The sequence below is a fragment of the Pyrenophora tritici-repentis genome, chromosome 5 (genome assembly GCF_003171515.1).
Source record: "Pyrenophora tritici-repentis strain M4 chromosome 5, whole genome shotgun sequence".
NCBI classification, from domain to species: Eukaryota; Fungi; Ascomycota; class Dothideomycetes; order Pleosporales; family Pleosporaceae; genus Pyrenophora; species Pyrenophora tritici-repentis.
The window spans coordinates 637,671-662,583 of record NC_089394.1 but is presented as its reverse complement, the minus strand read 5'-3'; the positions used below and the strand labels follow the sequence as shown (position 1 = coordinate 662,583).

General features: G+C 52.3%; 7 protein-coding genes across 7 annotated transcripts; 5 read left to right on the top strand and 2 right to left on the bottom strand.

Annotated features, from left to right (window-relative positions):
• Positions 1–130: 130 nt before the first annotated feature.
• On the top strand, positions 131–1,035 carry PtrM4_102230 (Tymo-45kd-70kd domain containing protein; the record flags this gene model as incomplete). Its single annotated transcript, XM_001936347.2, has 3 exons — positions 131–475; positions 525–922; positions 972–1,035. The coding sequence occupies 3 exons, from the start codon at positions 131–133 to the stop codon at positions 1,033–1,035; spliced, it is 807 nt and encodes a 268-aa protein (XP_001936382.1).
• Positions 1,036–1,898: 863 nt separating this feature from the next.
• PtrM4_102220 (mitochondrial 54S ribosomal protein mL61) lies at positions 1,899–2,348 on the top strand (the record flags this gene model as incomplete). Its single annotated transcript, XM_001936348.2, has 1 exon — positions 1,899–2,348. One exon carries the CDS (start codon positions 1,899–1,901, stop codon positions 2,346–2,348), a length of 450 nt encoding a protein of 149 aa, XP_001936383.2.
• Positions 2,349–3,106: 758 nt separating this feature from the next.
• PtrM4_102210 (DNA binding protein SART-1) lies at positions 3,107–5,371 on the top strand (the record flags this gene model as incomplete). The annotated part of the gene is made up of 1 exon (XM_001936349.2): positions 3,107–5,371. The coding sequence occupies one exon, from the start codon at positions 3,107–3,109 to the stop codon at positions 5,369–5,371; it is 2,265 nt and encodes a 754-aa protein (XP_001936384.2).
• A 302-nt stretch (positions 5,372–5,673) lies between these two features.
• On the bottom strand, positions 5,674–6,429 carry PtrM4_102200 (mitochondrial 54S ribosomal protein uL30m; the record flags this gene model as incomplete). Its single annotated transcript, XM_001936350.2, has 2 exons — positions 5,674–5,726; positions 6,225–6,429. The coding sequence occupies 2 exons, from the start codon at positions 6,427–6,429 to the stop codon at positions 5,674–5,676; spliced, it is 258 nt and encodes an 85-aa protein (XP_001936385.2).
• Positions 6,430–10,191: 3,762 nt separating this feature from the next.
• Positions 10,192–10,882, bottom strand: PtrM4_102190 (Ctr copper transporter family protein; the record flags this gene model as incomplete). Its single annotated transcript, XM_001936352.2, has 2 exons — positions 10,192–10,324; positions 10,380–10,882. The coding sequence occupies 2 exons, from the start codon at positions 10,880–10,882 to the stop codon at positions 10,192–10,194; spliced, it is 636 nt and encodes a 211-aa protein (XP_001936387.1).
• A 1,711-nt stretch (positions 10,883–12,593) lies between these two features.
• On the top strand, positions 12,594–18,866 carry PtrM4_102180 (DOCK-C2 multi-domain protein; the record flags this gene model as incomplete). The annotated part of the gene is made up of 2 exons (XM_066107461.1): positions 12,594–18,174; positions 18,220–18,866. The coding sequence occupies 2 exons, from the start codon at positions 12,594–12,596 to the stop codon at positions 18,864–18,866; spliced, it is 6,228 nt and encodes a 2,075-aa protein (XP_065961910.1).
• A 475-nt stretch (positions 18,867–19,341) lies between these two features.
• Positions 19,342–23,245, top strand: PtrM4_102170 (90S preribosome component RRP12; the record flags this gene model as incomplete). The annotated part of the gene is made up of 2 exons (XM_001936355.1): positions 19,342–19,404; positions 19,460–23,245. The coding sequence occupies 2 exons, from the start codon at positions 19,342–19,344 to the stop codon at positions 23,243–23,245; spliced, it is 3,849 nt and encodes a 1,282-aa protein (XP_001936390.1).
• Positions 23,246–24,913: the final 1,668 nt, after the last annotated feature.

The window sequence follows — 24,913 nt, the reverse complement described above, 5'->3', positions numbered from 1 at the left end:
TGCCGTTCCCCCACATTACCTCTGCCCATCTCCAATTGGACCCTGTGGCATCATCAGGCATAAGAGCGTAAGCGCACCAACCCACCAACGATTGCACGTCCACCACCATATCTTTTCATACACGCCCAAAATGCGATTCTCATCAGGTCTCGTCCTTACCCTCCCGGCGCTTGCTGTCGCTGAGGAGCAGATCCCCATCCTCGACAAGGTGAAGGGCTTCTTCAACAAGGCAACCGCGGCCGTGTCGGCATCCATCTCGTCGATGCCATCGGCGCCGGTCGACACAGCGACCAGCAAGGTGGCAGAGAAAGTTGCCGAAGTAATCCAATATCCGATTACTCTGGAGAACTGGAAGGAGGTCATGACGGTTGATGCCACGACCAGCCCTCCCGCGACTCAGGATTGGCTTGTTTTCACCACTGGTGGCAACAACACATGCTTTGGCCTCTGCGGAAACGTGACCAAAGCGTGGAACGTACGTATAGCATTGATACAGTCCAGCGCGTGCGTTAACATTGACCCAGGCATCTCTTCCCTTCATCGCCGCCATGCCCGACGCGCCCAAGTTCGCGTACCTTGACTGCGAAACCGAAGGTGTCCTTTGCAACTCGTGGTCTGTCGGCGCGCCATCGCTGTACTACTTCCAGATTCCCAAGCCCTTGGCTGACCAGTCTGCGCCCGTACCCACCGCTCGCTACCTGCCATTGAACCGCACTGCTACCACGGCCGAGACAATCAAGAAGCTCATCATCGACAACGAGATCGAGAAGGTTGAGCCATACACTGGTCACTTCCATCCCTTCAACGGCACACTACAGCAGTACAACCTGGCTGTTCCTTACGGTCATGCCACGTTTTGGTTCGCCAAGATGCCCTCGTGGATGCCAATGATCGTCATTTCTTTCCTCAGCAGATCGTTCATGTAAGCACAATCGCCATGCCGTTCTCCACCCACTCTAACATTGTTGTAGGAGCAAGCGCATGTCCGGCCCTACCCCTGCCGAGGTACGCGCAGGCGCACGCCCAGCCCAGTAAATCAACGCGAGTTCGCTCTATACGGGCTTCGAATGCTGTCAGAAGGATGAAATGCCTACTTGCAATGATATAAACCGGTTTTAGAGCCGTTATGATATACACCATGTTGTAATTGGACTTGTTCTGTCAAGGTCTATGCCTGTCTGGAAGAGAGGTGTAGAGCATATGTCTGGGGATGTTCTGTGGATTTTTGTAACTCAGATACCTAGAAAGGCGTTAAGAAAATTCGATGCATTTAATCATGAACATGTCTATCTTTCATGTTTGAGATGGTGATATTGAGTGCTCAAATGTCCCGCACAATGTGCCAAGATGAAGCCGCGCTACCTACGAAGTGACTGCGCTAAGAATCTCTTGAACTCCGCAACCCAAATTCAGCACTCATATCACAGCAGCCATGGTGCACCCACTAAAGCGCATGACCAAATTGCACAGGGTATGTAATTGCAATCTGGAAGTGCATGTATGCAATTGCACCAGGCTAATGAATACCGCAGAAGGTATGTTCAATCCCATCGCAGGCACCTCCGAATGCGCCGCTTGCAATACACGATTGAGCCGGATTTTTGAAGTACCAGAGGGATTGCTGACGGCAGCGCCCGCAGTTACTATGGATAAGATTTGGACCAGGCGCAATCGTATTACCCAAAGAGGTGTCGAAGATTAGCATGGAAATGAGCACAAAGATCTACGGAGGACACCATGGAGCAAGGTACGCCTGCAGTCGCATAGCTCAGACAGCACGGAAGGAATTGAACGTCTTCTACAAGACCTAGAGACGGGGGATTGGAAGCCATGGCTTAGGGACACGATCGCATGCTCACACCACCAATAGAAAATTCTGGCGCAACATGCTCCCCAAAATGAAGTATCACAACCCCTCGATTCCGATGGAAGTCTCAAGACACAGCGACGCGGATGGTCCTTCACTCCTCAGCGTTTACATGGGCGACAAAACACAGCCTGCTACTGGTACCACAAATTCGCCCACAGCCCAACAATCCGACTCGACGCCGCCGTCAGGCACACCGAACGCGCGCAATACCCTCGTTCCCGACAGCTCAAAACCCGCATTTACGATCAACATGAGAGATCAGACGGACAGCGAAATTATAGCTGCATTGATGGAGAAGCTAGGAGGTGTGGAAGAAGTCCAGCCGACGGAGGAGGAGAAGGCAAGGATGCAAGAGCTAGAGGAGGCTAGGGAGAGAGCGGAGGCGGATAGGATCCTGATGGCGGATACGTTGGCCAAGGAGCGGAGGGAGGCTGAACTGCTCAAGTTGGCAAGGGGAGAGATTCCATCTCAGAATTGAGTGGATTGACATCTCAAAGGTTGGGGCATATGGGACGAAAGGAATGCATATGGAGCAATCAGCAAATACTTGCATAGCGTTTGGACCGCACTTTGCCGTTCTTGAAGCTGGAATACTGTATTATATATACATTCTATGAGACATGCATACGATACACACGAAAACATGTGACCTGGAGTGGTATAGGACAGCAAGTTGCATCTTACAGTTCCTTGACGCGGATCACTTGAATATAAGCGCATTGCACGCCGCATGACGCCATTGCTCGAGATGTTGTAATGGTCTGATATCTGAAGCAGGGCAGATGCGCAAATTCGTCAGGTCTCACAGCCGCTCTTGACGCGGCATCAAGAACTCGCGCAAGCACATAAAGCTATTCATCAAAAATGATATGTAGCTGACTGGGTTAGTCCCAAGCATCAAAGGCCAACGGCCTAGCAAAAGGGATCAGGAATCAGTCTGCCTGACAAACAACCATACACCGAGCTCAAACCTTGCGGTGAGCTCAGGCTGCCGGAAGATGCCAAAGTTGTTCTTCGCACCTGTCGTCCGAAACACTCTATTGAGAGTAAGAAAGCTCCATGATGGACGAACTGTCAGTATCTCAACCGTCACACGCCCCGAAGAACGTGGCCGGGAGATGCTGACACAGGTCGTGATGGTGAGAAACGATAGAAGGGCGCGCGCAACTTTTTTTATGCGCCCCGGTTGATCCTCGGAACGCTAGTGAGTTAGTGCCTTGGCGGGTCGGAGGTGCGATGTTGCCCGCAGGTTACGGGCAGACGACGAACGATACATTCAACTTTACCCTCTGTATCGGCACGGCGCATTCACTTCTCTGGGCAGCTGATACTTGCCAGAACATTGGCATTACTTTTTCAAGTACTTACTTCCGGTACGACGACACCGCTGAGTCGCGATTCCGGTTTTCCCACTGCAATTTATTCACAGATCCAACTTTGAACTACGCGACCACATCCGCCATGGGGGACAAACTATCTATCGATGAGGCGAACAAGATTCGCCTGTCTATGGGCATGTCTGCTCTTCCCGGTGGAAGTGCATCTGCAGCGCCCGCAGCACCCTCAGGTCTCGACTTCAAACCCGCTCACGTTGACGACGATCCCGATGCAGAGCCCGCAAGCACTATCGACTCGCGCGAGGCGGCCGCCTCGGACAACTGGAGGAAGTTGGAGGATGAGAGACTGGCCAAGCTCAGGCGTGAAGAGCGTGCTGCTAAGATCAAGAAGGAGCGCGAGAAGGCGTCGCGTTTTGCAAAGCTCGAGGGCAAGGGGCTTGCTGATGAAGAAGATGTCGACGATGATATGGCATGGTTGAAGAGCAGCAAGAAGCGTCAGAAGAAGATCGCCAAAGAAGAGCAGATGCGCAAGGAGCTTGAAGAGCGTGAGCGTCAGGCGCTTGAGGCTATGCAATATACCGACAAGGACCTGGCGGGTGTCAAAGTTGGACACGAGCTTGACCAATTTGACGACGAAGACCAGATTCTTGTTCTCAAAGACACTGCAGTTGATGCCGAAGACGAAGACGAGCTGGAGGCGGTTGCGCTGAGGGAGAAGGAGCGACTGCAGGACCGGCTCGATTCCAAGAAGCGAAAGCGTGCGTACGATCCCAATGACATGGACGAGGGTGGCCAGAAGTCGATCCTCGGGCAATACGACGAGGAGATTGAAGGCAAGAAGGGCAAGGCGTTCACACTGGACGGTAAGGGGCGTACAGTCGAAGACATGCAAGCAGAAGTTGCAGGTGCGACAAGGCCAAAGAAGGTGGCTATCAGCTTGGATATACTCAAGGAAGACGCGCCCGCCAGCGACTACATGGATGTTTCAGAAGTCAAGATGAAGAAGCCTAAAAAGAAGAAGAGCAAGAAGTCCAAGCGAGAACACATTGCAGATGAAGAAGATTGGTCCATGGCCCCTGCCGAGGAAACTGCAGTTGATGGCATGGATGTTGATGGTGGTGAAGCCGCTGCACCACAGCAGAAGAAGAAAAAGGTCTTTGACGAGTCGTTCGTAGACGATGATGATCTTCAGGCAAATCTCGCAGCTCAGCGTCAGAAAGCCCTCAAGAAGCGCAAGAAGATACGACCCGAGGACTTGGCACGGCAACTACGTGAGGAGGCAACGACACCTCAGCCAGACGTGCTCGATTCTACCGAAGACGGTGAAGCTGGTCTGGTCATCGACGAAACCACCGAGTTCGTACAGAATTTGGGTGCTGGTGGAGACGACGAAGACGAAGCTCGTCGAAAACGTAGGAAGTCCAGCCATATCTCCGAGGGAACCAAGTCGATGGGTGATATCGGAGTCGCTGATGAAGATGGTGATGTGGACATGGGCCAATCCTATGCTGAAGCAGCCGAGGCAGAGGAAACTCGGAACCGCAGCGTATCTCGGGCTCGCTCTGCTGATATTACCGAGACTGGTCTCGAGGCTGAGAAGACTATTGACCAGGGTATGGGTGCCACACTCGCCCTACTCAAGCAACGAGGCCTAGTCAAGGAGTCCGACGCCAGCGACAAGAACACCCTCTACCGCGAACGCCAAAAGTTCCTTGCCGACAAGCTCAAGGCTGAAGCGGAAGCCGAACGCCAACGCAAGATTGCTCGTGAGCGCGAACGAGGCTCTGCCCGCTGGAACAACATGACCCCCCGCGAACGCGAGGAATGGGCCCGCAAGAACAACACCAGTGCGGACATGGTAGAGAGCCGTCGCCTCGCCGATCTCTTTAACAAGGAGTACACACCCAACGTTGAGCTCAAGTACGTCGACGAGCACGGCCGCCAGATGAACCAGAAAGAAGCCTTCAAGCAGCTCAGTCACCAGTTCCACGGCAAGGGCAGTGGAAACACAAAGACGAAGAAACATCTCGACAAGGTTGCTGCTGAGAAGAAGAAGATGGCTGAGAGTTCGCTCGAGGCTAGTCGTAGTGGCGGCGGTGGACTGGGCAATGCGTTTGACGACCAGGCCAAGAAGAAGGGTACGGCGGGTGTGAGACTGCAGTAAAGTAAACCAGAATTGGCTCTCTGCGTTCTCGTTGGCTGTTCATGGACCGGAATCATCACCGACTCTCTCACGCCGATTCCTACGGCGGTCAGGGGGTTGTTTTCAAGACGTATATCTTAGGGATCACGCAAAAGGTTAGTAACAGCTCCTGAAAGCTCTGTATGTTAGAGATTGTATCATTAATGCAAGTTTGAAAATAGAGAGATGCGTCCCGCGATTCGCGTCAGTACGTGAGGGCTGGTATGATGATTTGTTGATTGGGTTTGATGCTGACGACAGGATTTGACGACGCCCGACTTGATTTAGTTGTAAGCACCAGATGGTGCCACGAGGGTAAGTACCTTGATACCGTAGGCTTGTGATGTGTAGTTGTATATATTACAGGTAAGTCTGTGCTTTAAAAGTCGTGCTGGTAGGTTTGTATCCGTTCGACTAAGCACCGGAACTTTGCTGAGTTGCTTAACCTTGCGTGATGTATAGAAGAATGTAGTATCCTGTCTTTTTGGTTGAGGACTTCGGGAAGGGTCGTATATGCATGAGGCGTTTTTGTTTGAGAATGTAGCAATGTAGCTTTTGTAGTTCTTATCAAGTAGTTTTGTGTATACACTATTCTTGCATTTGATTTACATTTGATTCCGATATCGCCCTCTCTGAATATCTTTCCTGTGAAGAAAAAAACTAAAACTTCACACCTCATCCTACTTATCCCCATCCTCCCCTCTTCCACCCCATCTCCCATCCTCTCCCATCCTCTCTCCTTCCCCCCCTCCTACCCCACCTACTCCAACACACCCATCGCCTCCCCCCGCCCTCATCTCAACATAATACCCCTTCTCCGGCCGCCTCTCCTTACGCATCTGCTCCTTGGTCTTGGGGTACTCGACCTCTTTCACATCCACCAATTCCTTGATGCGCATGATTTGCCCAGCCACGGATTGCGACACCGGGTGGTAGACTGTAGTCATTCGTTTGCGTAGGCCGAGCGCGTGCAGTACGCCTTGGGTTTTTTGCGGCATGCCGATTCCCGAGCGCATGAGGGTTATGCGGAAGTATGGCATGTTGGGCTGTATGGCGTGTGGAGGGACGGGAGAGGTAGTGGGATGGGTGGGAGGTTTGGTATGCGTGAGGGGAGGAACTAGGTTGTGGATTAGCGGGGTGTGCAGGTAGTGGTGTTGGGAATTAGGGTGTTTACTGTTTGTTTGTTGCAATTGGTATGGTATCCCGTCTTGCGCTCGTTTGTTTTCGCGCTCGCGCTCGCTGTTGTCGTTCGTTCGTCGGCCAACTTTTCGACATTCGCGATTCTGGAGAGCTGCAGGCGTTTCCTAACAGGGTTTAGCGCGGCGCGGAACTTGAGCCGACCCATGTGTGCGGGACTATCTGCTCTTCCTCTCTCTCTCTCTCTCATATACCGATTGTCTTGTCTGAACTTCTTCCGTGGGTAGCTGCAGGAGAGAAGTAGCGGTGTGAAGGACGTGTCGTTCGTTGGCAGGTTTGATGTATGCTGCCTTTTCTAGGTGAGGAGACCAAATGCAAAGGCCCGCTTCCGCTGTATGTCTGAGGTGCATGCGTGCTGGCTGGGTTTACTCGGGAGGCAATGGACGTTTGATTCTGTTTCTTGGGATTTGTCGCCGGTAGGACGGGTGTGGCGCGGGGAGGTAACTATGTGTTGCCCCTTGGCGTATCAGTCCGTTTGTTTTGTGCTACGTTGGTATCTTGAATTGCCACGAAATGACACAGCGGAAACGTGCTTTGGCGTTCTTCTAGTGTCTGGAATAAGCTGGCTATCTTGTTTGATTATCGATGCTGACCCGACTCAGTGGCTCAATGGAGTGGGAAGCGACTGCATAAAGTGACGATTCGTTTTGTCGTGTCTTTGATCTCATCGTTTCTCATTAACTCGTCACTCTTCACTTCCTACAGTCTGCTTTTCAAATACACTATTTTTAGTGGAACTTCGTTGTTACATCATTGTTCCACGATTCCCACTCTCCGTACATTGCCGTGAAAGCTTCATAGTCCGACACAGACCTCAGTATCGCCACGTTCAACTCACGGATACATACAGCTCCTCCACGTAGCGAGTTAGCTTCTTAAAGACCATGCTGTATCAGTGGAGACAGCAACAATTATAAGTACGCGTCCCGAGCGGCTGTATCGGATGTCGCTCCCCGGTCCCCGCCGGCCAAACGAGGATCCCAACAACAGCATTTTCTTTGACCTGCACTTAGCCAAGATCCTGGATATATCCAACGGGAGGCTATCAGCACCAACAAAGCTCGATCTCATTGCTGAGGTTTCGGCAAGTCAACACTCGAGCAGACGAAACTATGTGCATATCCGAATAAGGAAGAGGATGCCAACAGTGCCAGCGAGCTCCCCCTGATTCAGGTGCCTGGAGCCTGAGACAATGAAATTGTTGGGGAGGAGAGGAAGTATGGATATATAGGGCGGGTATGGAGACATATCAGACGCAGAAGGGCGTAGGCCATCTCCATTCACTACGAGAATCACACTCTTTTCTAGACACTGACTATCATTGACTTCCTACATATCAACCCAAGGCCCTCATCACAATATTCCAGTAGCTCTTCACAGAATCCACATCACATCACTTCTCAATCCATCATCAATCATGCCAGACACCCTCTCCTCAAGCACATCCGGTAAATTATCTTCCCCTCCTACCCCCATCCCCCCAACTAACATACCCAGCCCTCTCCACAGCAAGCCTCTCTCCACCCCCCCTCACCCTCTCCAACCAGCATCCCCGCCCTAGTCTACCGCGTCCACCGTCCCAGCAGTCAAACCCGGTACACGCCCACCACAGGCTTCAGCGCAAAAAACCACACCACAATCCTAAACCACACGTCCTGCCTCTCCCGCTTCAGCCTCGCACACCTCAACCAGCAAACAAACATCTCCTCCCCCTTCATCAGCGTCTATGACAACCGCGCCCACGCCGACGCCGTGGCGAATTACTTTGCCCGTAGCTATGGCGAGGACACATGCGTCGTCACAGTCGATACGAGACATTTAGCTCGAGGCCCAGTGTTTCGTGCGAAAGATTTGTTGAAGGAGGGTATGGGCGGTACGGACGAGTGGTTGCATTGGGGCGAGTATTTGGTCATGTATAGGATTCCGCCGCAGGCGATTCGCGAGGAGGTCAAGGTGGGTGGGGGTGGGGGGTTGAGCTGGGAAGGTGTGGGTGTGGGCGCTGGTGTTGTTGGCGGTTCTGGTGAGGGGCCGAGACGGTGTCGTGTGGATATGTTTGGTGGGGGTGAGGAGAGTGTGCCGGTGGAGTGGAGTGAGTATCGGGATGGGGTGCGTGGTGCGGCTGTTGCTGGGGATGGACGGTCTCTTCATGGTGGGGTATGAAATTTATGGGGTTGATGTATGTGTTTTGTGGATGTTTCCTGCTTCTTTGGTCTGGACGTTTGGTAGTATTTGGAAGATGTATTGTTGTATTGTTTGACGACGAACAAATCTTGTTACCTTCTGTGGTTTACTTGAATACTCAGATTCACGTGCTAGACGCTTGCTCACCTCTCCCTAATGCTCTAAAAAGCGTTCAGGTACCGTTGACCTTGGTAAAAGGGGCATGTTTCCAGTAAACGTTACATCACCCAGTCTCACACTTCAATTCACAGCTCTTCTCTAATCATTCCACTGAAGAGTGACCTTCATATATCAAAAGCGCCACCTCCACCTTACGAGTGTGCAATGCTACGGTAAGCCGGCGCACCACAGTCCATGCCCCTGACACGAACTTCCCGGACACGAGAATTAAGTTCCGGTTGGCTCTTTAGCGTTGGTGGGAAACCTCTGTCGTGACAGCACTCGGTCTCGTAACGAGCGTTGGGATGGCGTATGCTAAACGGGCGGGGGTGCTTGAAAGTTTTTTGCTGGGGCGATGGATGGTTGGTGTTTGATGCTGTAAGACGTGTAATCCACACGTCCATGTATCTCTAGTTGAGTTCGTCGGACAAAGACGCCATTGGGTTGACAAGGATACTTTGATCGATAGTTTGGCGCGTAGCTTCATTTATACAACTTCGCCATCTTCTCCATTTCGTAACCGTTGACAACGACTTTCGTCGTCTTTTTTCGCATGCCCATAGCTTTACCGGCTTTCATCTTCCTGACAGGACGATCAACGGCATTTTGTGCCGAGATGCTTGCGGACCGTTACACGTCGCCGAAAGCTTTTATTAGCACAATTTAAGATTGAGACACCGGAGTCATCGCACCGCCTATTGAATTCCAGAACTCGATCGCACTAACTTTGGAGTACACGTTCAACGTAAACTTGATCGTGATTCGATTCATTGTAGATAACCTCCTGAGTCTTCGGGCCGATGCTGGCTTCTACACAACTGCATTGCAGAGCGTTCTTCCCACTGGCGTCAAGGATAAGATAATACTCACCGGCATGTACTTTGCCTTCTGCATTGGCTCCGTTGGACTGGTCTATTTCTGTCTTTTTGAGGTCAAGTAAAGGCTGTACCGAGCCTGTGTTGCCGTGTACGAGGTAAGGAGAGAACGACCGTGCCTGGGCCGTGACGGGGATCTTCCCTGTGTTGCACGGTGTTCTTCCTTGACGACCGACATGGTAACATTGGCTTGTTCAACAACGGTTAGCATAGATGACTTTGTAATGCTACCACTAACTGGACGCGCTAGTATGTCACAAACCTTATAGCCTCATATAGAATATTGTAAAGCGAGAGTCTGACAAAGACGCCAGATAGGGAGAATACATGAAATAATAAGCGAGACTGTCGGCAAGTCATAGTTTGATGCTACTCAGATATGAATATCTATCAAGGATGGCAACCGTCTTCAGCCAGGGTCGCAGATCCTCGTGTATACCGACCAAACAACAACTCGCCAAGGAGCACACTGCCTGTGACAGAGAACAGGAAGCCGATATTGTATGTCATGACAGCGAGCATGCTATCAAGTGGTTAGCTGCAAATCCGGAAAAGTGCGATGACGATATGGTACCTACAGTACGTAACCGATCAACGCGCGAACAAACTCTAAACCCGCACTGATGCCATCTCTGTCGATACTCCATGGGGCATGGGCTAGCCAAAATATACGAGATGTGTCTGATTTCGCATTTGTGCCACTCTCCTCGTCTTCCCGCGTATGTGCTGTAACTGGAGTCAAGGGCTCAATCTCTTCCTTTTCTAGCTCTTTCAGTTCACGGTGCTGGGCTCGCAGGACATCGCTCCATGTTCGCGTATGGCCACGACTGCTGTCAGCCGTCTTCTTTGTATAGACACTGGATGGAATGGCAGTCTTAGTCCCACGCTGCATCTTCCATTTTCTCTCGAGCTGGCTCTTCAACGCCCCAAGGAAGCGGTTGAAGATACCTAAAAGAAATAAGAGGAAGACGGCCGATACATAGGTCGCCGTCGTTGTCGTTGTCCAACCTGTGAACCAGAGCGTAACTTGAGTACCGGTTGAAAAGGTGGATGCCATGCCGGACATGCCTATTGCTGACATGGAAGCTTGGGGTCTCATGAATGACATGGGCTGTGTTTGGCTACTTGGAGTCGGTGATGGATTTGACATGTTCATGTTGACTGACTCAAGAGTGGAAGATGGTTGAGCAAAATGTGGGGTGAGGCGGGCGAAGGAAGATGGTACAAAAATTGGGGGATCGACGCTGTAACATATGTCAAGTTGTCGACTGTCATGATGTATAAAGAACGGGGCCTTCGGCTAGAAACCATAAGGGTGTAAAGTATACACAAGCAAGTGCCAAGAATCTGCTCTCGTGCTGCAGATGAGCAGTTTTGAGAAGGTAGACACGCAACGGGCCGCAACGGTGCGCAAGTGCGAGCGAGATGCGAAACTAGGATGATCCACGACGTCGCTGTATGGATAGTGCAGAAGTTGCTTGAAGAGCATGTTTGCGCTGTTCTCGTATTGTCCTGGAAAGCTGTGGTAGACAGACGGAAGGTAGTGATATAATTATGGAGCGACTGTTTAGAAGTATTGATTTGTGATGTGGAAAAGTGCTGGAGGTCTATGCGCCGGCTGGTTCCCGGGGGGATGTCTCCGGTAGTCATTGTATGGATGGCTTATACAGTATGTGGCTGTGTAGAGCTATATGCGCCCCCTATAGCACACTTACAACTAGGTGCCAAAATGGGCATTGTCTGGAAATAGCTGTGGCTAACAGCTGAGTCCTTAGTCATGTCATGGTGTTGAGGTCGATCGCGAGGCGCTCAGAGTCGCTCGGCGGCCGTGCTCGGTAGGGGAAGCGGCTAGTGTAAGCTTTACTGTCGTGTCACAGTGTCAGCGACGTTTGTTGGTACTACCACCGGTCGACGTCTTCTGCCATGGTTTCAAGCAGCGAGGCGGAGGTCCACTTTAGCGAGAGGCCCCGGCGTGAGCTGGAAGGTGGAAGACGTCAGCCGGGGAAAGTAAAGACGAACAGCACGTGTCACGTAGGAGATTGAGGCGACGACCGTGCGAGATCTGAGATTAGGAAGTTCAACGTTGTGGCGTAGGAACGACGCGCACGTACTAGAACCCAAAGTTAGTTTGAACCTGGAGCTTTTAGGGGGTCCAAATTAGAGCCAAGACAGGAGGGCCACGGTGTGCTTTGGATAATCTCACCAATTAGGCGTCTGCAGTCGCATCCCCTGCGTTTCCGCGCGGACATGGTGTTGTGGAAAGGCCGGGTTATTCGCAAAATGTGTACGGGTAGTGCGAGAAGTCGAGGGCCGAACTGACGCATGCACCGTGGCGCACGGATTTGGGACATAGGTTTATGTGAAATGATACCCAAGACTTGAGGCTAGGGCATGCTGGCTATGATACAAAGCATGCCCCAAGCTTCATGCAGGCACGGCTGCTACCGAATGGCGGCGCCAGAGCAATCAACATTCCTCTCTCTTTGAAACTTTTGTTTGCTGTTCCCAAGTTGCTGACCCACGACCCGGATCCGCGACCGACGCGACTCAAAGAATACCATAATCTCGCTCCGCCCAAGACCGGACGTGCCCCGCTTACCATTAAAGGGCGTGAAAGCATAGCGTCCCCAGATTTCGATTCGGCAAGGCCATCAGGGGCATCCCGTGCATTCGAGCATCAGCGTCCACGTCTGAAACCATTTGGAGGAGCCCTCCACACACAACAACATCGTCGACCGCTCGTGATGCTTTGTCGCCGCCTCCCGCCAATATAGCCCGATACGTCTGGTGCCATGCCGAGCTGGAGACCGCTCCCGCGCATCGCGTTCGCAATATGCACATACCCCTTTCAGCCCTCCTCGCCCGCCGACCTACCCCTCGAGATCGGTGACGAGCTCTACATAATCGAGCAGGGCGGTCAGGATGCCTCGTGGTATCGTGGATACTTGGTCGCGCCGCCCTCGCTGCTGGCTGGCCTGACCAGTGTCAAGGGACAGACGCTCGAAGCACGCGTCTTTTCTGGTATATTCCCACGAGTATGTGTCGAAGTCCGTGAGGTTCTAGGCGAAGGCAAGGACACGACGAGCCGGGAATCGGGCAACGAGACGGGCCATGGGAGTCACTACATGCATGCGACCAACGGCGTCGTCACGCCCACGGAAAGCACACGTACGACGTCTCCATTTACAAAAAGTTCAGGCTCCCAGGCGCGACGAGCATCGAGGGATGCCGGCGTTCCCGCCCTGCCTTCTGTTGCCTCGCGCCCCCTCTCACAACGCAAGTCGGCCAGGAAACGGGCGGGCAGCACAAATTCGCAGTGGACGGCGCGCGAAGAGCACCTCCAGCAATTGATGCTTCCGCTATCGCCCATATCAGACCTCGGCGCCCCGCGACCCCCGGCGCCCGTTCCCATGCTGAAGATTGGCGACGAAACACCCACATCGACTCAGGAGCCATTGGTGGATGAGATTGCGTCCTGCCTACGCGAGTGGCATTCTACCAAAGTTCACGAGCTGCTGCTCGCACGCAAATATGGCTCATTGGACAAGATGTCGAGGTTAGTGAAGCGTCTGGACACGGCGCGCCGCCAGCTGTTGCACAAGGTGCTCACAGCCAAAGAGCTCGAGGCAGTACGCGAGGCGACTGTGTGGGATCTCGTGGCGGGGAACAAGATGCTCTGTGGAGATGTCATTGTGCGGAGTCCCTCGCAGCGCGGCCGCATTCTGACAGGGGACGACTCAGCCATTGAGGTGACAAAGTTGCAGTCCATGATGAGTCTACTGGACAGTCGGCCAACACCACAGCTCGATGAGCACAACCTGAACCATCTTTTTGTAAGCTTGAAGCACGTCATGGGCGATGTGACAAACGGTGCAGCTCAAATCAGCATGTATCTCTGTATGAAGCCACCAGGAGCTGCCCTTCAACCCCTCTCCGAGGCATACTCTTTCGATTTGACTTCACGAGACGGTTCCGCCGTATCGCTGGCTGGTGATAAACTTCGCGCGCTGCTGGTAGACCTCAGCCTGACTGATATTGGCGAAGGCGCCGGCTCCGGCTCAACCCTATATCTTGTCTTCCGACTGATGACGAATGAGCCGGTGCGTGCGGTAAGTGCCACGGAAAAGGCAAGCACCACAACGGCCAAAGACGCCACACAAAACAAAGCACTCGGCGTCCCGCCTTCCCAAGAGGGAAACATCAAGAGCGGAAGGCGCAGCGTTATGTTCGGCTCTAAGCGAAAGGAATCTACCAACTCCCGCCAATCCGACTCACGACAAGCCGACTCCATCGATGAACGCCGACGCCAAAGTGTCGAGCAGACCAAATCACAGTCGTCATCCGACACGCGGCCAGGATCATCGGCCGCAGGAACCACCCGAGCCCGCGCTCTATCTCGAGACCAGAGGACGCTGAAGCGATGCGTTGCCGTGGGTGTCGCATCGGTGAACCACCTCTTGCAGACACGGTCAGAGGCAGACCAAACCGTCAGCATGTTCTGTACCGCTGCACCTGGCGAGGACGTGTCTCAAGAGGACGACATGTGGGACAGCATATTGCCTGAAATCTACCCAAGCGCCAGTGGAAAGTACAAGCGGAATACGCCCATCAGCCGACTTACCATACACCTTAAAGCTTTTGTACACGCCGATGCCGAAGGTCTCATCGAGAAGATCCCCACCATGCTGCACAACATTAAGCAGTGCCGTAAGATTGGCTTCTCGGGTGCTCCGACCAAGCCACGAAGCGACATCTACCTGACACTTGCCGAGCCTTTCCTCCCGAAGAACGCCTTTTTAGCTCACCCAAAGACTGGCACTGTTCCGTTGTTATCGTCCTCACCGATGAACAATCTGCAGCTTACGATCGAGGTCAGAAAGAGCTCCGGAGAACGCATAGAAGGATGTATCTACCCTTCAGCCAACAGCGCAGGCCACACAGCCTGGCGCACAACAGCAGCCCAACGAGGCGAAGGCTGGAATTCGACCATTCGACTTGCCATTGACCCGCAGGACGTCCCCGGATCGCATCTCGTTATGAGTGTCGCCGATGCACCTGGTTTCCCATTCGCCCTATGTTGGATGCCCCTCTGGGATAAAGATGCTTTTGCTCGTGACGGAGACCACGCCCTGACCTTGTACAAATATGACGAGTACACGTCGGGCATGATTGCTGGCAAGGGCGCGTACCTTGGCTTGCCATGGAGCGCAAAGAAGAAGGATGAGCACGTCATGGGCCCAATGGCGGCGGTTAACGTAAAGACCTTCCTCTGCAGCACACGATACTCGCAAGACCCGACTATCCTGGGTCTCATCAAGTGGCAGGACCAGCCAGCTGGAGAGCTCGTGGGGCTACTGCGACGCTTCAACTTCGTCCCAGAGATTGAGATTGTCAAGCTTCTGAGCGAGGTATTCGACGCCCTCTTTGCTATACAGAGCCACTACGCCGGAAGTGACGAATACGAAGACTTGGTTTTCAACGCCATTGTTATCGTGCTAGGTATCGTACACGACCGACGCTTCAACCTCGAGCCTCTGGTGGATCAGTATGCGCGGACCAAGATCTTCCATTCCCTTGTTACTTCGTGTCTTATGCAAAGTCTTGGTCGATTGCTGGCCAAACCCACGGATCCCGAGAGCTCTCGACGGCTGCGCGCAACTTTCAAGGTTGGCAACCTTATTATGAAATTCCTGGTCAATGCCCGAGAGAAGCAAAAGGCAAAGGAAGAGAGCATCGGTATCAAGGACCGGGCCCAGTTCAGCAAGGAGATGAAAGCACTCTTCGGATCGTTGGAGGCTCTTATGAAGAACCCATCACCCGTTCTCATTGGTACAAAGACGCTTCTAGTACAAAACTTCCATTCATGGCTACCTGAGCTCGAAGGATGTATGCCTTCCACGGAGGTTTTCAAACTGACGGAGGGCTTCATTGAGTCCTGCGCAAACGTTCAGGGCAAGCTCATCCTCTACAAACTCTTGCTAATACACCATCTCTCTGGACTTCAAATCTTCCGGATCCCCGACGTTCGCCGCATGCTCCTAGCAAGTACAGTCAATTGGCTTGCCCCATACTGGGGCAGAGTCGAAGTGGTTACCGATCAGTGGAAGGACCAAGTCCGTCTCTGCTGTTCTGTAGTTGCAGCCCAGGTAGAAGAGCTTGGGAAAGAGGCTGCGGAGTATATGCCTAAACTTGTGGATTCATATCGCGCAATCCAAGCGACCCCTCGGCCAGCTAAGAAGACACTTTCACTGCTGTTCCCGACCAGTTATCCATTCCAATCCCGAGCGGCAAGTGCCGAAGCCCCCTTTGATGAGGCAATGGCTGAGATATCGGCTGTAATCGCGGCCATGTCTAGTCTACCCACACTGTTACTTCCGGAACTGCCAAAGGACGACACGGCAGAGTTTTTGTTCTCGGTCCTGCAAGTCTACATCTCAATCCTCGACTGCGAAGCATACCCCAGCTCGTGGCTGAGTGTACACATCTACCATCACAAGGCCACCATGCGTGCGTTGGAGAAGCTGTTCAATATACTACTCGACTCTTTTCTCCCTCTTCCCGACGAGGCTGATGGCTTCAACACGGAGCTGTGGCGGGCGTTCTTCGATGCTTTGCTGAAGCTTGTGGCCAGCGATGCTCTTGCGTTGGAAACGTATCCGGAACAAAAGCGGCGCGCGGTTTGGAAGATCGCCGGCGACGTTCGTGAGCACGGAGCCGACTTACTGCAACGCAGTTGGGAGGCGATTGGCTGGGAGGCTAGCGCTGAAGATAAAAGCCAGTACGGGATTGAGAAGATGGGTGGCTTCCAAGTGCAGTACGTGCCAGGGCTTGTGGCGCCCATTGTTGAGCTTTGTCTCAGCGTACATGAGGGTTTACGCAGTGTGGCTATCGAGGTGCTACAGACAATGATCATCAGCGAGTGGACGCTGAGCGAAGACCTCGCTCTCATCCAGGCCGAGATGATTGACTGTTTGGACAATTTGTTCAAGACGAAACATCTGACCGAAGCCGTCTTGCAGAAACACTTCATCCAAGAACTCATCGAATTATTCGAACCTCTCTCCCACGACGCCGAGGAGCCATTGCTTGCGGCGCTGAAGAACCTCATTTCGACCATTGATGAGCTACTGGACCTACTCGTCGCTGTGCATAGCACCGAAGCAACTGGCGAGATCTTCCAAATCATGGACACCTTACACCTCATGGAGTTCCTCAAGGACATGCAGAAAGAAGACATGTACATTCGCTACGTACATCAGCTCGTCGAATTGCAAGTGGATGCGCAGAACTACACGGAGGCGGGACTTGCGCTCAGACTACATGCTGAGCTCTATGACTGGGACCCAAATTCGACCGTGGATCCGCTTACCGACCCCAGCATGCCGCCACAACCTGCCTTCGAACGAAAGGAGCAGCTTTACTTCCAGATGATTGAACACTATGAGAACGGCCAGTCATGGGAGAACGCATTAGCCGCCTATACGGAGCTTGCAGCACAATACGAACACAACGTATTCGACTTTTCCAAACTAGCTAGGACGCAGCACGCCATGGCCAAAATACACGAAAGTATCGCGAAGGGTGAACGGGCCAATCCGCGCTACTTCCGAGTGGTGTACAAGGGCTTGGGATTCCCTCCAGGACTCCGAGACAAGCAGTTCATCTTTGAAGGATCACCAAACGACCGCCTGGCTTCGTTTACGGATCGGATGCAGCAACAACATCCTTCAGCTGTGATCATGAATCCCGGCGCAGATCAAGTCCTAGAGGGCCAGTATTTGCAGATCTACCCTGTTAGCCCACAGAAGGACCTGACTCACCCTATATTCCAACGCGCGAAAGTATCACAGTCGGTCAAGGACTACTACCTACTGTCTCGTCCTTCACACTTCACATCGCCGTCTCGTCGTTCACCATCTAACGCCACTGCGAGAGATGCCGGAGCAGAGAAGACGCTCTACACGACAGCAGAGAGTTTCCCTACAATCCTACGGAGAAGCGAAATTATCGGTGTGGGTACTGTAACACTCTCGCCGCTGCAAATGGCTCTGGAGCGAACTGCTCGCAAAACGGTGGAGCTCCTTGCGGTCGAGAAGCGCATCACAGAGGGGGACGACACGGCGTTTAATACGCTAACACAAGAACTCATGTATGCTGTGGATATGAACTCGAAAGACTGCGTTGCGCACTACCACGACTTGCTACCTCATGCCAATGACGAAGATGAGGATGAGGACAACGAGACGCGGCAAACCAACCCACTAGAGACTGCTATGAGGGTGGCTCTGATAGACTACACGCTAGTGATTCGTCGATGTCTATCATTGTACGTCAGGCCTGCTCAGCAAACCACAAAAGCAGACCTTAGCCAGCGTATGTACTATCACCACCGACATTTGACAAAACTAACAAAATCAGGTTTCGAAGCCGCATTCTACCGGGAACTGGCCACGCTACTACCACCTAACATGGCACCAACCATGGTCTCGGGTACGGGTTCCAATGGCGCAATGGGTGTCTCGCGTTCTCGAATAGCAAGTCCGACGCCCGACGAGAGTACGCTCAACGGAGATCGGGTCATGTCGCCCGGCGCAAACGGCCGAGCATCGCGGCAAGACAAGAAAAGGCTTAGTCTAGCTTTTCTGACGAAGGAGTTTCTGATGGGCGAAGCAGAGAGGGAGAAGGAGAAGGAGAAAGAGGCAAAGGCGGAAAAGCAAATGGCTGATGACGATACTATGACTACTCTGTCGTCGCGCAGTCGCAGCAAGGAGACTCACAGTCGCAACCGGTTGAGCTTGAGTTTCCTCAACCACACGCCGTCGTCGCCACAGCCAGAGGCTCTACCAAGTTTTCCCAGCAATGGGCATCTGAACCGAAGCGAAGGTAGCCTGCAGCGGGAACTGAGTCAAAAGCGACCAGAGACGGTCAAGAGCCAAAAGAGCGACAAGTCGCTCACGTCACGAACGGACAGCATGAAGAAGAGGCTCAGTTTCATGCATATTTCGAAGAAGAGCAGTAAGACCAGTGTCAGGGGACGTGTTGATGATACCCTGATGGAGGAGTAGTCTTCTTTGTTTGCATTTCCTTTTTATACTTGCCTTCGCGGCAGCTCACGAGCTGTCTAATGCTTTGTTATGTCAGAGTAGGGAACACCGGGGAGCAATGCGCAGTATGAAGTAAGGGCTTTGACCTTACTTGGATGTACATTCGATTTGGACATGTTTGGGACAAGGGGGTTTTGTATCAAGGCTTTCGATGTTTTTATACCCTACTTCTTTAGTTTACATTAGCTCGTAATTGTACGATACAGATGAATAATTTGCGACTGCAAGTAACAATACTGGATCAATACTGCTGTTCAATGTGTGATGGCTAGGAGGCAGAAGGGTGGAGTGGGGCTCTGTGGGGATTAGGGCCGTGCAGGGCTATCGATAGTTAACTAGCGCGCGGCATGATCCCTGCCGTGTCAAAAAAGTTCGAGGCCAAAAATTGAAGCCGCCGACAGCGAAGTTGTCTACAAACATCCCAACTTTGCCTGTCATGTCGCTCGAGGAGAGGCTGACCAAGATCCGGGATAACCCGAAACTGCAGGGTCAGCAGCAGGTAAGTTACATGTCCAGTTTGTATGCGCGGTTCTGTGTGTACTTACAAGATTTAGACGCATGTGCTGCTCTCAGCCATCGAAGACACGCTGCGCCAGCAGAAGTCGGAATTTACGCCCACAGCATACTTCGCCGCTTTACTTTCGCTGCTTGCCCGCCAGATCACTGCGCAGGGTATCGCGAACAAGGATACCGCGACGGCGACTATCTACCTGCTCGACCTCGTCACTCCCAACGTCCCCGCCTCGCTGTTGCGCTCAAAATTTACCGACATCCTCACCAATATTGCGCCCGCTCTCACTGCCCAAGATGCCGATGCGCCACTCATCCGGTCTTCAATAGGATGTTTGGAGTCATTGCTGGTTGTGCAAGATGCGCGAGCATGGGAGCTGCCACAGACGACAATTAGCCCGCGCAGGGCTGTCGCGGGTCTGCTACAGATCGCTGTAGACCACAGGCCAAAAGTGAGGAAGAGGGCGCAGGAGGCGCTCAAGAAAGTGCTGGCAAACCCGCCACCGAGCCCTGCCCTAGATCACCCTGCGGCAGACATGTGCGCTGAAACGGCGCAGAAGATGCTCAAGGACATTGCGGCAGAGGCAGCAGCCAAATCGCGGAAGAACAAGGGAAAGAAGGACGCGGATAACAAAGATCCAGATCTGATACACGCTTTGCAGCTCATCAAAACGATTGCGACTTCGTCTGGCGGGTGGCCCAGCAGCAAGATTGACGTCCTGTGTGAGCTGCTGTTGAACATCTCAAAGTCGACCAACGAGTTCTTGACCATGGCCGCCTTTGAGATTTTCGAGGTCATCTTTGCCGGTATGGCTGATGAACTTGCGTCTGCGAAGCTACCCAGGCTCCTCGAAGTCATTTCCGAACTGCAGCCCTCCAAAAACGATACCCAGCTCCTTCCGCCGTGGATAGCGGTCATCTCGCGAGGCTACGAAGTTTCCGCTCAGATAGAGCCCGAAGACACTTTTATGAAACTCCCCGACCTTTTCATACTCATCGCCGAGTTCCTTACATCCTCATCACACAACATCCGCATATCCGCATCCGAATGCCTGATTTCCTTCCTCGTAAACCTCGTACCTGACAGCGTTATTCTTGAGCCATCCATATACGACGAGAAGACTTTGGAGAAGGTAGCAAAGATTGCGCAAGACTTGCTGAGTGTCAAGTACCAGGCTGCGTGGATGGAGGTGTTCAGCGTCCTGTCTGCCATGTTCGAGACACTCAGGTGGCGCTCGGATCCCATCCTGAAGCCTGTGTTGAGCGTTGTCGGAGATTTGAGGGGCAACGACAGCTTCGCGGGCAAGAAGGAGGCGGATTCTGTCATCTCAAGAGCCATCAGCGCAATGGGACCTGACGTGGTGCTTGATATTCTCCCCTTGAACCTACCGCGACCGCCACCTGGCCAGACTGGACGAGTGTGGATGCTGCCGCTTCTGCGCGATTCCGTACACAACACCAAGCTCGCACACTTCAGAGCCGAGATGGTTCCGCTGAGTGAAGAGCTTTACCAAAAAGTCATCGATCACGGGGAAAAGGAGAAGACCATGGAGATCAAGGTATTCGAGACTGTTGTGCAGCAAATTTGGTCTATTCTGCCCGGCTACTGTGATTTGCCGCTGGATCTGGTTGAGGCCTTTGACCAGAGTTTCTGTGAGATGCTAGCAAACCTGCTCTACGGCCAAGCCGACCTCCGAACGGACGTCTGCCGAGCCCTGCAAAACTTGGTTGACAGCAACAAAGCAATTGTGGAGCTGGAATCTGAGGACGATCTACTGGCACAAGCTCGAATATCAAAAACTGACGCAAAGAAGAATCTTGAGCACCTAGCAGGTTTCGCGAGTAACATGCTTGCGGTCCTGTTTAACGTATACAGTCAGACTCTGCCGCAGTACCGTGGCACCATCCTCCGGACCATCAACGCCTATCTGAGCATTATACCTGAGAAGGAACTCATGGAGACTTTCGAACGAGTCGCGACTAACCTGGAGGCTTCTCTACCTGAGCCTGGCTCCCAGACGCAAGCAAACAAGCAGAAGCAGGAGACAGGGCCAAACAAGATGCCGCCAATGAGTCATACTCTGATGGATCTCATCATCACCATCGCCCTATACCTCCCACGCGACAGTTACCGTTCGCTTTTCCGTATGGCTGAGATCATGATCAACCGGGAAAACGAGCCGCAGCTACAGAAGAAAGCATACAAGTTAATCCCACGTCTTGCAGAATCTGAAATGGGCAAAGCAGCCCTGAAAGAGCGCAACGGCGAACTGCAGCAGTTGTTGCTAGGAGGTGCTGAGAAGGCTACAGCTCCTGCGCGGAGGGATCGACTCAATGCTCTATTCCAGATTATCGAATCTTTGCCACAAAGCGATCTGCACTTCATCCCGTCAATTCTCTCCGAAGTGGTCATTTCCGCCAAGGAGACAAACGAAAAGGCGCGAGAAGCTGCTTACAACCTCCTTGTGGCAATGGGTGAAAAGATGGCAGAGGGGGGCCAAGTCATACAAGCCAAGGTACCCAACATGCCGGCGGATGCACCGACTGTGGAAGCTTCGCTCGAGGAGTACTTCACCATGGTATCTGCTGGTCTCGCTGCCACTACCCCACACATGATTTCCGCGTCCATTACTGCCGTCACTCGCATCCTTTACCAGTTTCATTCGCGGTTATCGAAAGAAACCATTACAAACCTCTGTGATCTCATGGATATTTTCCTCCAGAACCCCAACCGCGAAATCGTGCGCAGTGTGCTTGGTTTCGTCAAAGTCGAAGTCATTTCGCTACCAGAGTCACTTGTACGACCGCGACTGAATGTTCTACTGAAGAACTTGATGGTGTGGAGTCATGAACACAAGGCGCACTTCAAAGCCAAGGTCAAGCACATTGTGGAGCGCATGGTGCGCAAGTTCGGTGTTGAAGAAGTCGAGCGGTGCACTCCTGCTGAGGACCGCAAGCTCATCACTAACATCCGCAAAACGCGCGAGCAACGCAAGAAGAAGAAGCAGCAAGCGGCAGAGGATGGCGAAGAGCCAACTGAGAAGCGCAAGGGTAAGTTTGAAAGCGAGTACGACCAAGCCGTGTACGGCAGCGAAAGCGAAGAGAGTGAAGGCGATTCTGAAGACGAATTCGTCAAGAGCCAGAGCAAGCAGCAGCGAGGCGGCGCAAAGGGCGGCAAGACATACATCATCGAAGATGAAGACGAACCGCTCGATCTTCTCTCCAAGCGCGCCCTCGGCAACATATCCTCCACCAAGCCCTTACGCCAACGCAAACAGCCCACAAAGATCAACGCCCGCACAAACGAAGACGGCAAGCTCATCCTCGGCGACTCAGACAACGAAACCGAAATCAAGGGCAAGAAATCCAAGAGCAAACACATCGCCGACGATGAAGACGTACTCATGGACATTGACGATCAAAACACTAGTCTCGAAGCCGGTATCAACGCCTACGTCGACGCCATCCGCGGCCGCGATACTGCCCAAGCAGGTCAAAAAGGTCGCCTCAAGTTCAGCAACAAGCGTACCCACGAAGACGACGAAATGGACATGGATGACGATGGCGAGGAGGCTGATTGGCAGGAAGTTCGCAAAGCAAAGTCCGGGTCCGGTATGGGTAGAGGCGCACTGAAGAATGGCCGTGGCGGCCAGAAACCTCAGCGAAGAGCTCTAGGCCAGGAAAAGTCACGGGGTGGCAATGTTAGCGGTGGAGAGGGAAGGGGTGGGGCAAAGGGAAGAGTTGAGAAGACGAAGAGTCCGAGGGGAAGGGGTGGTCATGGAGGGTTTAGAGGAAGGGGTATGGGTGGCAAGTGGAGTGGACCCAAGTGAGCTTGAAATTTTGACGATGAAAAGGTTTATGGCGTCTATTTAGGTTTTAAAGATGTCAATGGTTACATAGTATGAATTTCAGATACCACTTTTTGCCTGGTAACTTGCGTCAATTCTTTCCGTGTCATCACTTATAGTAGTTCCAAGTTCCGTCTTATCCTCCATCTCATCTCATCTCCAGCATCATCACCACGAAGAGCAAAAAGAAAGCAAAAATATCTAAAACTACATGTGATTTGAACTTACGCCAAAAAAATTCCAAAAACTTAAGCGTACTATTCAGAAGCAGGACCCGTTCGTCGGATAACCACCGTTCAGGCACTTCTCCGTTCTGCTTAACTTGATGGAAAATTGCGTTAATTTGCTTATGTACATGAGTAATTGTGGTTTGGACTTTGTGGACTGATGTGTGTGTGTGGTGTGGATGTCTAGTAAGTTAGCTGGTCGGAGCGTTTGTTTGTGGGAAGGCAAATGAAAGAGTGAAGGACGTGCCGGGGAGGGATAAGCAATTACACTCTCGCCCAATATGTGAGCTTCTACTTACGCATTTTGGTAGGTGGGTAGTTAGTTGTGCGACATGACGAGATTGTCACCTCATATATTTTCTGACTTGGTCATCCCGCCTTCTCTACGTCGCTCTTACACGTGTGTATTTTGTCTTGTCTCACAACCTCGAGACATGGTTTATTATCGCATTTCCCTACTACCCATCTCTATCCCAAACCACTCTCCTACATGTGAGAAGTCGCAGGGTGTACCGCTTAGATCTAGTGTAGGGTTCTTCAACTTCATGGGTGTTACGGTACGGTATGCAGATGTGGCACCATATACGTATAGGATACTCAAGTTTCCATTACCTGTGCCATTTTGCGGTGTGGTATGGTTGACGCTGGGAGCGTATATATTTCCACTTCTTCACTTTGCGGCTGGGGGGGGGGGGGGTTTCTCATACACGCCCATGACGGGATGTGGTCTTGTGTGTTATCACTAGTAAGCCTAGAGGTATGTACCGCTTGTAAACACCTGCCATATATGTCCTAAGTGAGCAACGAGACAATTATCTACACAATCTGCGGTATGGGTTATGTCGCTTATACCAGAATGGCCGAGCATTCGGTTGTCATTGTGGACTCATGATTAAGACGCGAAGAGGAAATGACGAAGAAACGGTAGTAGAGGGGAGATACGAGGATGAAGAAGAGGTGATTTATGGCAGTATGAGACGCATCGTCAGGTGAACAAGATTGACAATCACGTTGAGCTATTCATCTAAATCTCTACAAAGTACTGAGATGTCATGCCAGAACCTGAAAAGATTCCATAATCGATCTAATGGAACAAATCAAGACGTTTTAAACTTCCCGCATCTACAACACGACGTTATACGCGGCCCGGAAGACGGCAAGATCTGCAACGCCATCATAGACTTCTCCCTGTGTAGCTACCCTACGTCACGCCTGATCGTATACAGTACAGCGTGGGGTTCCGAATATGTCTACACTGCTAGCCTAGAGTGAGGAGTCGATGCTGTCCTTTGTCGTAATGATTGGACGTTGAAAATGTACAGGGTGAGCGTCTCCACATTTCCACTGGGCCGTAGCGAGAGCCATGTCGTAACTAGCCGTGTACCCACGTGTGCCATTTCGGTAACAGGCATGTCTCAGGTAC